The sequence below is a fragment of the Lichenostomus cassidix genome, chromosome 1, assembly GCF_008360975.1.
Source record: "Lichenostomus cassidix isolate B80296 chromosome 1, HeHo_3.0, whole genome shotgun sequence".
Taxonomy (NCBI): Eukaryota; Metazoa; Chordata; class Aves; order Passeriformes; family Meliphagidae; genus Lichenostomus; species Lichenostomus cassidix.
Genome location: NC_139479.1, coordinates 68,577,654 through 68,592,734, shown reverse-complemented (window position 1 = coordinate 68,592,734; position 15,081 = coordinate 68,577,654). Strand labels below are relative to the sequence as shown.

The 15,081-nt window shown below is 44.7% G+C and overlaps 1 protein-coding gene across 1 annotated transcript in view; it reads right to left on the bottom strand.

The window, feature by feature from the left end:
* Positions 1-12,007, bottom strand: part of FLT3 (fms related receptor tyrosine kinase 3) — a 43,847-nt gene extending 31,840 nt beyond the window's left edge. The window contains exon 1 of the mRNA XM_085062323.1: positions 11,772-12,007. Within this exon, the coding sequence (XP_084918449.1) occupies positions 11,772-11,826 (55 nt within the window). The 5' untranslated portion in view covers positions 11,827-12,007. The remainder of the gene's footprint in view (positions 1-11,771) is intronic.
* Positions 12,008-15,081: the final 3,074 nt, after the last annotated feature.

Below are 15,081 nucleotides of genomic sequence, written 5' to 3'. Positions count from 1 at the left end.
GAAGGATCAAACAGTGGATAAGGAATTGGCTGGATGATCAATGGCTTGATGTCCAAGGAGAGACCAATGATGAGTGGTATTCCTGAGGGATTGGTATTGGGGCCAATATGGTTTAACATCTTTATGAGACACTGACAGTGGGACCAAGTGCACCCTCAGCAAGTTTGTTGATGACACCAAGCCATGTGCTGCAGTTGACATGCTGGAGGGAAGGGATGCCATCCAGAGGAGCTTGGATTGGCTTGAGAGGTGAGCCTGTGGGAAACTCATGATGTTCAATTAGGCCAAGTGCAGGGTGCTGCACCTGGGTCAGGGCAATCCCAGGCACAAACACAGGCTTAGTGGAGCATGGATTGAGAGCAGCCCTGAGCAGAAGGACTCAGGAGTGCTGGTGGATATGAAGCTCAATATGAGCTGGCAGTGTGCCCTTACAGCACAGAGAGCCAGCTTCATCCTAGGCTGCATCCAAAGCAACATGGCCAGCAGGTCAAGAGAGGGGATTCTGCCCCTCTACTCTTGTGAGACCTCATCTGGAATGCTGTGCTCAACTCTGGGGTACAGAAGGATGTGGAGTCATTGGAGTGAGTCCAGAGTAGGGCCACAATGATGATCAGAGGTCAGGAGTACCTCTCCTATGGAGACAGGCTGAGAGAGCTGGGAGAAGAGAACGCTCTGGGGAGGCCTTTTACCACCTTGCAGGCACCTGCAGTGGGCTACAGAGAGCTGGAGGGGAATGTTTTACAAGGGCATGTGGTGGTAGCACAAGGGGGAATGATTTAAACTGAAAGAGGGCAGGTTTAGATCAGGTATTAGGAAGAAATTCCTCACTATGAGGGTAGGAAGGCACTGGATGAGGCTGCCCAGAGCAGTTGTGGATGCCCCAAGTAGCAGATGTCCTTTGTCCTTACGTGTAAGCAGTGCGGGAAAGCATCTGATTCCTCAAAGGCATCATGTCTCCAGAATGTTTCCTGTAAGTCTTTCTGCAGGGACTGCAGCTTGAAAGGTTACCTTTTAGCCTTAAACCAGATACACTTACCATGTACCCACCACTACACCAAACAGAATTAAGACTGTACAACTGGCTGGGTGAAATATGTCTGATTTCCATTAATTCCCTAAAGCCAGCTGTCAACAGTGAATAAGCTGTGAATCATATAATAACATCTCTCCCCTGGCAACCTGAAATATTTCTGCCCTCGGGCTTTGGCTTTTTGCTTTGTTTTCTTTTTTTCCCCCTCAGCTCCTGAGATGGTTGTATGTAAAGCTAGGCACAGAGTTAAAAGAAGGAAAAAAGGTAAACACATTACAAAGTACTTGAAGGGTGAACATGAGGAGACTCTTTCTGCTGGCAACGAAGGAGCAAAACTGGAAGTAGGAAGAAATGAGTAAGAGTTGCTGCCATCTCCACCATGTAATTTGTGTCTTCTGGAACCATCTGAGCTCTGAGCTGACAACACTTTGACAAACTCTTCTCCTTGGCAAATGTGGATGAAGGCTGAGTCTTTCTCATTCAGGCACCCAACATACACTTCATTTTGCTTGCCACCTTTCCACAGCATGCACAGGCAACTGTCTGCTTTTGCAGATGTCTGAGTAAGACCCTCTGTGTTACCCTCAGGAAATATGAATATGATTTTTTTGTGAAGACATGTATCTCCATCCTTGACTACAAAGCAATAATGGTACATCTTGACAGGGAGTGCCAGAGGGCAGCTGAAGACAGGTATTCATGAAGTATCTACACCAAGCATGCTGAATTCCTTCCACCAGTGCAACTCAGGTTTCTAGCTCCCTGCCTAGCTTTTCACCAAGTTCTTCTCTGCATAGCTTTCTCCACTGCTGTTGGTTTGTTGGTTGATTTTCCTTTCACCCTTTTCAAAGCAGAGACCATTCACCTGGCTCACAGCCAGGGATTTAGCTGATGGAAATCCCCCTACATCCTCTGATTTCTAAAGCACACCAGCAGAAGCTACCTGAAAATATGACCTCAAAAACTCAACTCATTTGGCCTGCTGAGCATTCCCTTGCTTTAGGTTTCTGATTTGTGAATAATTTTAGCTTCTGACCGTACAAGCTAAGCCAGTGTACCCAAATGTGGCATTACTCCACTTTCCTCATATTGCCTTGTTAGGGGGATTCCTAAGGCCACAGCAGAAAAGGGAAGGGTGTATTTAAACACCAACAGGGAGAAGATTTGCAGCTAAAAGTTAGACAAATGTAGCAACCAGACTGTGAACAAGACACGCAAACAAGGTGTCTGATAAGTTGGAGCTACATCTGTAAGGGATGGTATGTGGGACTATATGCTGGAAGAGGAGTAGTGAGCACCCTGACACCCTCATGTGTAAGAGGAAATGTAAACTGCAAACAGCTTGCCACTGCCATGGTCTACCTTTATTCCTGTGAAATCCAGGAAGGTTTTCACAGTAAGGAAGGATATTTTGAACCTGATGTGATTTCAGACCCTTTACAGTGAGAAACAAAAGAGTAATGTGATAATAAGAAGTATTTACATGATATTGAGTGGCCTAAACTTGTGTAGGTCTTAAAGACTTGTGTAGGACAAAATAGAAAATCGGAGCATGAATTAACCTTTCAGAAGAAGTAAAATCAAGAAAAGAAACATTGAGAAAATGGTAACACTGATTCGCTGTCTTGATCTTTCAGCTAGCTGGCCTGTTTAGGGACTGCTGTGATGGTCTGCACATCAGTCACCCTCCTGAAAACCCAAATTAAAAACTGCAGACTGAAAGCACTGGCTAAAGAATATCAAATATGTAGCATGCATAATCATATTGTGTATTGCTGAACTAGAGTGAAGTTCAAATGAAAATAAATTGGTGCCTCTGAACAATGTTTGTTTATGCCTGCTTTCCATCTTCATTATCTTTTTATAGGTTATACAAAAATAAAAGCAGTAGGAGAAATCCTGTTCTCCCTGCAGTCAGGCAAACATTTAGTTGCCATAAACAGAGCCAGGATTTCATCAAAATGTGTAGGCACAGACTTGGGGAAATGCCTGTAAAAGGCAAAAAGGGAGCTTACGTGTTATGGTGCTGAGAAGAAAGGCCTGAATCTACTGCAGAGATACCAAACCAAGGTCTGTTTAAGCTAGTTCAGCCATCAGATGAATGGAACTGCTTCCAAAATTTTATTTTCAGATGGGGTTTGAAAAAAGTAGCCTTTGGAAAACTGGTAAAACCACTCCAAAATATGCTGAAAGCCTGAGTTAATCAGAAAGACAATAGTTTGAGAACTGGAGAACTGTGAAGTATGAAAACCTTTCTCTTCATACCAAGGGATATATTTTGTATTTGTGTTCAGCTCAGGGTGCTTAATATTTTACATAGCACTCAGGCCTTTCCTAGACATAGAATAATCTTTCCCTCTGCTTTGCATCTCAGAAGATTTACATAAAGCAAATTATGATTTGGATCTTATTTGTCTTCTGACTATGTCCTCTGAGTGTGACTCTCTGGATCAACTCTCCAAAATTTTCTTCCTGATCAGGGGAGGTAAAAGGACTGTTTTTCCCAAGAATACTGTTATGTCTGTCATGAATTGCCAGAAACAAATCTTTAAAGTGGTGGCATAGATGAGCTTAATATTCATTCATTAAGTCTTGGAACCCCCCACTTTTGCATGTGGCAGCCTTTTTCTCAAATCGCCCCCGAAGTGGGGGATCTTAAAGTGAGAATTGTACTCAATACAAATATGCTAAAAATCAGAGGGGGGAACAACAAGTAGAAAGAACTGATCTTAAATTAATTCCTACCTTTTAACCATATTTTATCTCACGTCAAACTTAACTGTTGTCCTTCCTCATCTTTTTTTTGCACAGCTTCCTTCCTCAGCATCTTCAATCTTTCAGCTTCCAGCTCAGAAAAATATGCACTTTGTGAGTTCATTTTTACATGGTGATGAGGCCAGAGGTGTTGCTCCATGTTTTGGAATAATGACCATGTTATAACAAGGTTTAACAAGCAAGGTCTGAGACAAGATGCCTCTGCTGCAGTGCATGCTAATTGTGACTAGCTGTTGTAACATAGGCTGGGGTAGTCTAGGTCAGGAGCAGTCATTTATCTGGTCTTACCAGTTAGTTACAATAAATGTCACATGAATTGATTTAATTATGCACAGTCATGTTCAAGCATGATTGAGTTTTGGGATGGAAAGGAAAGCCTATAGAGTGTGATAGCTCTGTGTGGAGGGTTTACAGAGAGGGGACAAGAATCTCTAGATTGAGTCACTGAGTAAGACAGCAGTGAGACGAGTGGAGCAGGGGAGGTCTCATCATTTTGGAAAGTGCTCAGTTCGGGTCTGTGTACCGAGTCAAAAATTAATAATGGGAACCAACACTGATACTATACAACATCCTGGAATATCACTGTCCCCTGCTAGTCTTGTTTGCCACGGCTTGCAGCCCTTCAGGAGGATTATTTTTCCACCTGCATCTGCCACCACCCCTCTTCTCCCCATCTCCTCTCCAGTTTTTGCCACCCGTCCAGGCGCTGTCGCTCCGCGCTGTTTGTCCCGGGACAGTGTCCGTGCGGGGACAAGCGACAGGGACACGCGGCAGCGGCGGGGAGGCGCTCGGGCGGCAGGGGGCGCTGCGGCTCCGCACAGCCCCGCACAGCCCCGCACAGCTCCCACAGCCCCGCACAGCCCCGCACAGCTCCCACAGCCCCGCACAGCCCCGCACAGCCCCGCACAGCCCCGCACAGCCCCGCACAGCTCCCACAGCCCCGCACAGCCCCGCACAGCCCCGCACAGCCCCGCACAGCCCCGCACAGCTCCCACAGCCCCGCACAGCTCCCACAGCCCCGCACAGCCCCGCACAGCTCCCACAGCCCCGCACAGCCCCGCACAGCCCCGCACAGCTCCCACAGCCCCGCACAGCTCCGCACAGCCCCGCACAGCCCCGCACAGCCCCGCACAGCTCCCACAGCTCCGCACAGCCCCGCACAGCTCCGCACAGCCCCGCACAGCCCCGCACAGCTCCGCACAGCTCCGCACAGCCCCGCACAGCTCCGCACAGCCCCGCACAGCTCCCACAGCCCCGCACAGCCCCGCACAGCCCCGCACAGCCCCGCACAGCTCCGCAAAGCTCCGCACAGCCCCGCACATCTCCGCACAGCCCCGCACAGCCCCGCACAGCTCCCACAGCTCCGCACAGCCCCGCACAGCTCCACGCAGCCCCACACAGCCCCGCACAGCTCCCACAGCCTCTCACAGCTTCGCACAGCCCCGCAAAGCTCCTCACAGCCCCGCACAGCCCCGCACAGCCCCGCACAGCTCGCACATCTCCGCACAGCCCCGCACAGCCCCGCACAGCCCCGCACAGCTCCCACAGCCCCGCACAGCTCCGCACAGCCCCGCACAGCTCCGCACAGCCCCGCACAGCCCCGCACAGCCTCTCACAGCTCCCACAGCTCCGCGCAGCTCCGCACAGCCCCGCGCATCCCGGCACTCCTGTGGGACTGCCGTGGGGATACAGCGCCGACCCCTGACTCGCCCACATCTGGTTCCTGTGTGACTGCAGAGGAGATGCCCTGCTCTTTTATATTCGTTAGGGAACGAAATGTGAAACAGAAGTTCCTTGTAAATTCTTTCACGCATTAGTTAAATCGCTGATGACTAATTTATTTTTCTGCATAGAGTCTCCAGTTTTCTACTTAAAGATAAAAGCTTAAAAATATTTTAAAAAGCTGGGGAAGGGCCTGGAACACGGGTCTGATGAGGATCGGCTGAGAGAATTTAGCCTGAAGGAAAGAAAGCTCATGGGGGACCTTGTTGCTCTCTACAACTACCTTAAAAGAAGGTGTGGTGAGCTGGGGGTCAGCCTCTTCTCCCAGATAACAAATCAGAGGAAGAGAGGAAAAGGACTCAAGTTCCATCAAGGGATGTTTAGATAGGATATTAGGAAACATTTCTTCAGGAAAGGGTGGTCATGCATTGGAACAGGCTGCCCAGGGAAGCGGTTGAGTCACCATCGCATTTACAAGATGTGCAGTTGTGGCACTTTGGAACTTGGTTAGTGGTGGACTTGGCAGTGCTGGATTAATTCTTGGACTTGATCTTAGAGGTCTTTTCCAACCTAAGTGATCCTATGAATCTCTAATTTTGGAGAAAAAAAATAGAAAAAAGTTTGTGTTTTCATAAGAACAACTCACTCAGTAAAAATTCCTTCTCAGAAGAACTGGGTTGTGCCCCTGTTTATTGTAGTGGTCTCAAAAGTGTTTCTTCAGAAGAGATGTTAAACTAGAACTTGTTGTCACAGTGAGTAAACCATTTCTGTGCATCCAATGCAACTGTTAGCAAAGGGTTCTGCTGGTTGATAACATCCATTTTATGTCAGTTTCTGTAGTGAAACTACACTGCCTCTCCCAAGAAGTTCACTTCCCTAGTCCTCCCAAATTTAATCTATGCCTTAATCTACAAGATCTTCTTCAACACATGAGAAATGGAAAAGTTCGATCAACTGGCCGCAGAGGACCACTGCCAAGATCCACCTACTCCAACACAGCTTAACACAAGCAACAGGGAAAACTCTGTCTACAAATTTATTTTCTGTATTTTTAATTTTCCTCCTCTTTTCATCAACCCTCCATTTTCAGGTCCCAGATGAAAACAACTGCAAGAAATTTACTCTTTCATGTTTTTTTTAAATCTATATCTAATTACTTTGTCACTGTTTTCAATACTTTTTCCTCTGTTTTGTTATGTCCTAAGCAATAAATTCGACTGCCCAGGTTGGTGCTCACAGGGAGCTCACTGAAATCACTGCCGCTTTAGCTACATTTTGGGCCACTCCAGCCACTTGTGATCTAGTTTGCAAAGAATAACTGGGACGACTGAGGACACTCTTTTTTGGGAAGTGGCTGAAAAGTGGCTGAAAAGACAGTGAACCTCAGCTACCATGGCAGCCTCTCTGAGGAAGAGCCTACATTGTGGCTGGTTCTTCTTCTGCTTCTTGTCCACATCTTCCGTCCTCTCAAGGGAGTTTCTTATCGGCTCCCACATCACCTTTCACCCCACTAAATATGGTGAACAATGAGCCACATTAGGAGGTGTTTTGCCAGAAGACAGAGGTCCTTTGACTCTACTCAGCCCTGTCCAGGACACACCTGGAGTCCTGTGCCAAGCTGTGGGCTCCTCAGTGTAAGAGAGACAGGGACATACTGGAGAAAGTGCAGTGGAGGGCCACAAAGATGATTATGGCACACGAACATCTCTCAGACGAGGAAAGGCTGAGAGAACTGGGACTCTTCAGCCCAAGGAAGAGAAGGCTCAGAGGTACAAACACCTGAAGGGGAGGGTGCATAGAGGATAGATCCAGGCTCTTCTTGGTTGTGCCCAGTGACACAGAGACAATGGGCACAGACTTTTCCACCATGTGGGTGACCAAACAGGGACACACATTGCCCAGAGAGGTGGTGGTCTCTACCTTCAGAGGCATTGAAATGCTACCTGGACAGGGTCCTAAGCAGCTGGCTTTAGGTGGCCCTGCTTGGGCAGTGGGGTTGGACCAGATGACCTCTAGAGGTCCCTTCCTCAATCCTTCTGTGATTCTGTGAGCCACTGGACAATTTTGTAGGCAAAGAAGTGCCGGTGTGATGCCACCACAGAGGCCTCCCATGAATCAGAAAGTAGCATTGGGCTGTCCTTATTCTTGACTGTTCTCTAGAGGATGTTTGCTCATGGGAATGGCATGTTTGTGTTATTAAGAAGCTGGATAGACAACCCTAAAGTAAGGTAAACAGATTAGTCTCATCTAATGACATAAGTAAGTTTGCTTTAACTTTTTTCTTTCTTTTTTTTTTTAACTGCTTTGTGTTAAAGAACTCCCGTCTCATTACCTGACGCACTCTAGCACTTCTACTGACATTAGTGGTAGACATTAGTGGAATGAATAACTTCTTGCTAGATACTTTAACTTACGTATCTAAATGTAAAGTTATAAGAGTCAGCACACATAATCAACAAGGAGAAAAATATCTGTCTGAAACAGAAATGAAAACAAGATGGCAGATAAAGAACTGATACTATTTGTCATCCTAGTATTGTAAAACATCCCTTTTAAATGAAAACAGGTTTCTATGACTGACTAGATGATATTGTCCTTACTTACCTGGGAAAGGGAATGAGGAGGGGACAGAGAAGACCTGACTTGTGTATGGAGGAAGGAGGGAAAGAAAGAAGGAGAGTGGGAGGAACAATTTTGCTGCAAAATGTGAAAAGACAAAAACAAATCCAAGGTATTTGAAAAAGGTCATAGTTGCTATTTAGTATCAAATATGGTAAAAATTAATAAAAATTCAAATACACTTGTTGTTATTTGTCTCATTAGGAGGTTAGGGTTAAAAATAATTGCAATTCCAAAGCAGTTGTACAAATGTAAAATCCAACATATTCCTTATAGAGCATGTTATAACAATAAAACACTTTTCAAATTAGCACTTGTATCTCACACATTAGAAATCTTATCTACCGACAAAGGAGTAAATACTGTTTTACTTTTACCACAGTAACAGAGCTACATACCCAGGCAATAAGCTAGCTTTTCTATTTGCCCTCATTTTTTTCAGCAGTTTTAAAGGAAGATTTTTAGAAAACCTAACTCAATCCAGTGATCTAAACCAGCTACTCAACTGAAATGTGAGTGAGTTTCATGAAGTTTCAGGTATTTTGAAAGATATATTTTCAGAAGCCTGTGAACAAGAGGTGCTCCATGCTATACTAGTTTGGGGGTCATTATAGGAGGAGCTCTTGAAGTGGATGCTGCAGCAGGACAGGATGCCCACAGCTCTGCTCTGCTGACAAACCTGCCTCTGCTGAGCAGCCATGGCAGCTGCACCCACCCACCACTGGGCAGAGATGTGGGGGCAGCCCTGGAAGTTAGGCTGCACTCTGGGCGTCTTCCTCCTTCTCAGTAGCTTGGAATATGGGTAACCTGGGGAATTTTCTGAAGAAGAAAAAGGGAGAAGCAAATGGCTCCAAACCTCAAAAGAAATAAAAACCCCATAGTTTTAAGTTGCATTTTCTTCCCTTGGAAAATAACTGTTTTCCTGCATAGTCTTTTCACCTTCAGGAATCTTCAGAAGTGATACCTTATCTTCTGATCCATGAAATATATGGTGATAGATGACCATGAGCATGTGGTCTGCTGGGCCAAACAGTTTCCCTGAGTGAGCATACCATGTACTGGCCTTATCCAGCATTCACAGCCAGCTTGCAACCAAGTTTTTGCATGTTTTGGGAAAGAGACAAGATCAAACTTGATTCCCCCTGGGGTGCTCATTGATTTCACCTTCCTGCCAGTGGCAGGGCTCAGTGCCTGAACTTGCTCTGGAATGTTTGTCAGCTGTTTTGTTGGAGAGAAACCAGTGTATTGCTGGGAGATGAATAGATCCTGCAGGTGGCTGGGTCCCACACATTTCTGGGGTTCTCCTTAGAAAGAAGTGTGCTGGCGCCTCTCATACTTTCCAGGATGTCTACCATAGGAATGTAATGGGCACTTGTATGTTCTGTGAGGGAGTCTTCAACAGCATTGCCCTATAATTTTTGTAAAGTCAGACACACCATAATCTGATTCAGAGCTTGTCAGCATCTGAGTATGCAGTCCTTGCTCATACAAAATTTCCTGTCATTTGCCAGCCTCAAGGAGATCTTAGGAAGCATCTCACATCATTATTTCTCTCAGGTGCCCTCAAACTGGGTTTCATGAACATCTCTCAGTAAGAAGGGGCGCAGAAAAAAAAGGGAGCAAGAGTGGCTGTCAATGTAAAACTTCCTCTGATGAGAAAGGTCACTGAAAGTCTCTTTTTACAAAATACTCCAACTTGCAAAACACGAAACTACTACTGCCTCTGTTCTCAGGCCACATTTACCCTCCCCCTTCATCCCCTAATGCAAGGCTAATTGTACAGTAGATAACATTCCCTTTAGCCACAAACTCTTGCTTGGGATGACCAGAAGAAGGTGAGAAACCAGAACAGTGCTTTTAATGTATATAGCTGTATTTACATATACATTGCATTGGATATATTGTTTTCTGTAGTCCTTGGACTTCAAGAAAGATTAAATGTCTTGCTGCTGGGGACCATTTATTTCCAACAACTAACACAGGCAATATGCTTGTTCTTTCTGGAAACTTTTGCAGTTTTGAGCCAGTAATTTAAAGACCGACCTGCTGCCTTAAGTCTAAAGATATTGTGGAGATTGTCCTCCAGGTGTTATTATGGGTTAGCTTTCCTTTAATTGGTTAAGTATTGCCATTTCTGATGATTCTGGTTCATCATCTGTTGTCTGCACAATTTATTACTCATTCTTATCTCTAGACAATAGATTCTTAAAGGGAACACAGGCATTTTAAAGAAAGTATACATAATTCATTGAATGCTTAACATTATTTACATCAAAATTGTTTTTAATAGTGATCTGATAGAGAGATGTATGGAACTAGCAGTTCTCAGGATTTTTGCTGTCAGCTCTGTCTCTGACCCTTCAGATACTTTCTGGTTTGTATGTCCAAAAGCATTTGCAGTTTTTCCCCTATAACAGCTACCCTTACAAGAAGAAACACCATCTCCCTGTACACCTTGCCTTGACTAAATAATATCTCAACAGAAGGAACACCAGTCCTCCTGGAAGTTAATCACATCTTGGGGCTCTCACACCTTTTGCTCGCCCTGCAGAACTGTCTCTTAGCCATGCTGACAAAGGCCTTTGGGCACAATCACATCCCAGATGCTAATAATTTTTATTTATTTTGTTATGCAGCCTGCAAAACTAGCAAACCTCAGTCAAGAAGAAAACACAGAAATCCCTCTTTGACAAGATTTGCTTAGTAGTATCAGCAGTCATGCAAATCAGGAGATCATAAAATATTCATTTTCATTTTTACTCCACCTTCTCTTCAAATAGCTCACGTAGACTTTCAACCATGAATGAATAATATCTAACAATTGCTTTTTGAAGTAAATATTATTATCTCTGCATATGGAGCTGAAAATGGACCACAGGTTGTTAAAAAACTTTCTCAGGTATGCATGAGGACTGTATCAATTAGGCGAAAAACATGCACTCAGTCCTGGATTTTGAATAAGCAAGATCATTTTTGATAGGAGCAAGTCATTAATTTTAGAGAAAAACAGTTTCAGGCATTTGAGATGGAAGCAAATGCTATTTCCTTTTTTCTTAACAGTTAATTGTTGAGCTGATTTTCAGTAGAGGAAATAAAGCTTTGTATTCCAAAACTCTTCACTCTAACAATAAACAAAGGTACTTTCTATATATTAAGATCATGCCTTCTTCTATTTAGATCATTAGCTGGTAAGAACAAAAGCTGGTAAGACAAAGATGAATCACTATATTTCACTTCACAAAGGTATCTAATTCACAGATTATTTATGTGGGAAATTGCAAGTATATTACTTAAAGTGTTCAGGTCAAGCTAACATTAACAGCAGGAAACACATTTACATCAGGAGAAAGAGAACAAAAAAAATCAGTATATTTAAATATTTTTTGCCTTGCGCATGAAATGTGTCAGATGCAGTAAGAGCAAAAGCTAGGCTGGGCTAGGAGAGATTAGGGTGATGGAAGGAAGAAGAGCATCCCCAGAAGAGAGAAGAAAGGTGGGACAGAAAATAAAAGATTCAGGAGAAAAAGAAATCAAAGGAGAAAGAAGGGACAGATGTGAAGGGATGCAGTGAGAGAGTGGGAAATGGAGGCAAAAGGGCCCGAGGAGTGTGATGAGAAGACCTCACCTGCTAGCTGACATGGAATTCCAGCGGGGTGGTGGCAGGGCCAGCTCGCTGTCATGGCTGGCAGTGCTCTGCAGTCCCCAGCCCTGCGAGTGAAACTGAGCCTGCAGGTGGTTGCCTTAAGGGTGCATGTCACTGCCCACAGGGAAACCACTTCTTCAAAAGAGAGGGCCTGAGACCTGAGCCACAAGGAAACGGCTGTGGGACGTGGAGGGGCCTCTCTGCGGGTCGGGGAGCATCCTTCTCCATCAGAGGATGCCTCCACCAAGCTGAGCAGCTACCTCCCCTTCAGCTGCTCAGTCTCCAGCCCTTTGCTCACACTTTTACAAAACCAGATTTTCTTGTGCAAATTTGGTGCAGCAGACTTTTTGCTGTCTCACTTCAACTCTTGTTTTTGAAACAGTTACAATTTCTGCTTTCATGCACTGGCAGTAAGCCTAATTTCTACCAGTCCTGATGAGGGGAAGAGCAAGTGTTTTGCTAAACTGAAGAGCTCATAAAAAAAAATCCAAATGAAGTTTGTGCGGCACCATGAGAATACTCTGCCACAACTATTGTTGCGGGCCAAGGGAGGTTTCCTGTGCTTGGTGAGCACTTGCTCTGCTGGTGACAGAGGATCTGCTGTGGTCACCTCCAAGAGCCCAAGGGAGTGTGCTTGTGGCAAGGGGCTGTGCTTAAACCAGGGGAACAGGGAACTAGCACTGCTTGCAGGAAGGTTCAAACCAAGCTACAGCTGCTCTGAAGTTGTTTTGCAGATGACTTGTCAAGAGGATAAAAATAAAGGCCTCCAGGCTCCGATGCAAGCCTGTAGGGGCGCAGTCCCTCTGCCCTCAAGTCTCTCTGCCCCTGCTTGCACAGTGCTTCAGGAGCTGCCTCCTCATCGGCTCCTGGTTGCTGGTGTGTTAGAGGTGGAACTGGCCCAGGTGTAGCTGAAGTTGCTGGCACCAGCAAGCCCCCTGGTTTGTACCAGAAGAGGACATTGCAGAGGGGCAGGCAGAACTCCCTGCCTTGCACAGCTAGGTGTCACAGTCATCAGGCAGAAAGTGAATCCAGTTCTAAGGATTAAGCTGGAGCATCTCTCCCATGATCCCCCAGGATAGGCTGGGGGATTTTTATTATTTGCTCAGCTGTTATATTTTATATACACAGTTATATTTTATTATATTATTCATTCAGTTGTTATTTTTACTTGTCAAGGGCTAAGCATTGATTCTGCAACTGTTCAGAACCTGGATAAAAAGAATCCCCAAGCAAATAAACTCATTGTTAGTAAAATGTTCTCAGAAACATCTCAGAGATGATACCTAGCTTTTTTACTTTTTATTGATACCTGGTATTAATAATAAAATACCTTCTGCATTAGGGGAAAAAAATAGTAGATGGACCAGAGCTAGACAGACATACCATAGGTAAACGAAGACACAGAAAACATCCCAAAAGTAACTGCAGGGGCAATGGGGCACAGAGGCCAGCATTGTTCATGGGTAGGAATGCATAATCTCTCACAAGACTGCCTTAGAAACACTGATTGAGTCAATAGCATTGTACTGTGGTGCTGAAGACAAGTTAGTGTGTTTTGCAGTGCAAAGGATGGAGCCGAAATGATATGAAAACTAGGGAGGTACATATTTGCAAGGATGCAAAAATGAGAAAAGGAAGTATAGGATTCCACAGGTGTTAAATCAATGCAAACAGGAAAATACCATGCTGGCAACAAGCTTTCTTGGCTGGCTGGATGCCCTTTTTTTGTTTTCCACAGCCCGCACTGGTACACAGTCCCTCAGCACTGAATGAAGTTATAAGACACCTCTGGATATCACCTAGTCCAGTGCTATGCTCAAAAAATGATCAGCTAGCACAGGTTACCCCAGAGCACACCCGGTACAGTTTTAGATACCAACAAGAATGAAGAGTCTACAAGTTTTCCTGGCAATCTATTCAGCACTCTAACAACCTCACAGTATAAAAGTGTTTACTGATGTTAAGTGAATTTCCCCTGTTTCAGTTTGTGCACATTGCATCTGGTCCTGTCACTGGGTACCAAAGAAATGAGTCTAGCTCCCCCATCAGATATTTATACACATTGATAAAGTTCCCCCCAAGCCTTCTCTTCTACAGGCTAAACAGTCCCAGCCATTTCACCCCCTTCTTGTGTGCCAGATACCTCAATCCCTTATCATCTTTAGGAGAAAAGGAAGACCTTAGGAACTACAGACCAGTGTAGTCAGTGCAGATCCCTCTAGAAACTAGGAGATGGCACATGGAAAAAAGGACATGACTGGTGACAGATGACATGGTTTTCCTAAGGGCAAATGGCACCTGACAAATCTGATGGCCTTCTATGATGGGGTTACAGCATTGGTGAGTGAGTGAAGAGTGACTAACATCATTTATGTGGATTTATGCAAAGAATTGGACATCATCCTGCATGAAACTTTGTCTCCTAAACTGGAGAGACATGAATTTGACAGAGAGACCAATTGGTGGACAAGGTATTGGCTGGATGGTTGCACTCACGGAGTTGAGGTTTATGGCTTGATGTCCAAGTGGAGAGCAGTGACGAGTGGCTTCCTGAAGGGTCGGTATTGGGATGCAAATGGTTCCAACTCTTTATCAGTGACATGTCTCATACTTTCTTGCACACCTTTCAATACAACACACATATACAGGCTTTGCCCTCAGAAAACAGGAGGTAGACAGTCTGTGCTTCTGTTTTGAAGATAGCAGATATCTATCCCAGCCACTGAGTCATCACTGTCAGTCAGGTGGCCTGACAAAGGCCTGTCTGAACACTTACATATCTACCAGGCAAGTGGATGCTGGTCCTTTGATTTAAAATTGGCAAATGACCCAAGTGCTTTGTTTTCTCTTCCACCTGATGCATTCAGCACTGATAGCTGCTAGGATTCCATGGAAGATATTTTTTTGTGGTTCAGACAATGAGAAACTAATGTTTAATAATGAAAATCTGTTGCTGGTGATTCAACTGACCTGGTATCACAAGTCTCAATGTGTATGTTTGGTTTTCACTGTAAAAACTTCTGTGAAAGATTCCACCAGCTAGGATAGTTCATATCTACTGGACTAAGACAAAATATATTTATAAATTCTGCCATATTCACTTATTCCTAAAGGTGCTGGACTGGGGGTGGAAAGGGTTCAATGAATGTATCTTACACATGTATATGACAGTAAAGCATTCTTTGAGTGAACAGGGTTTTTTTCCACCGTGAGAAAGTGTTTTTTTTAATCAAGTATTTCACCCAACTTATGTCACATCCTGGTTGGCCTTCACTGCAATGGTTAGATAAAG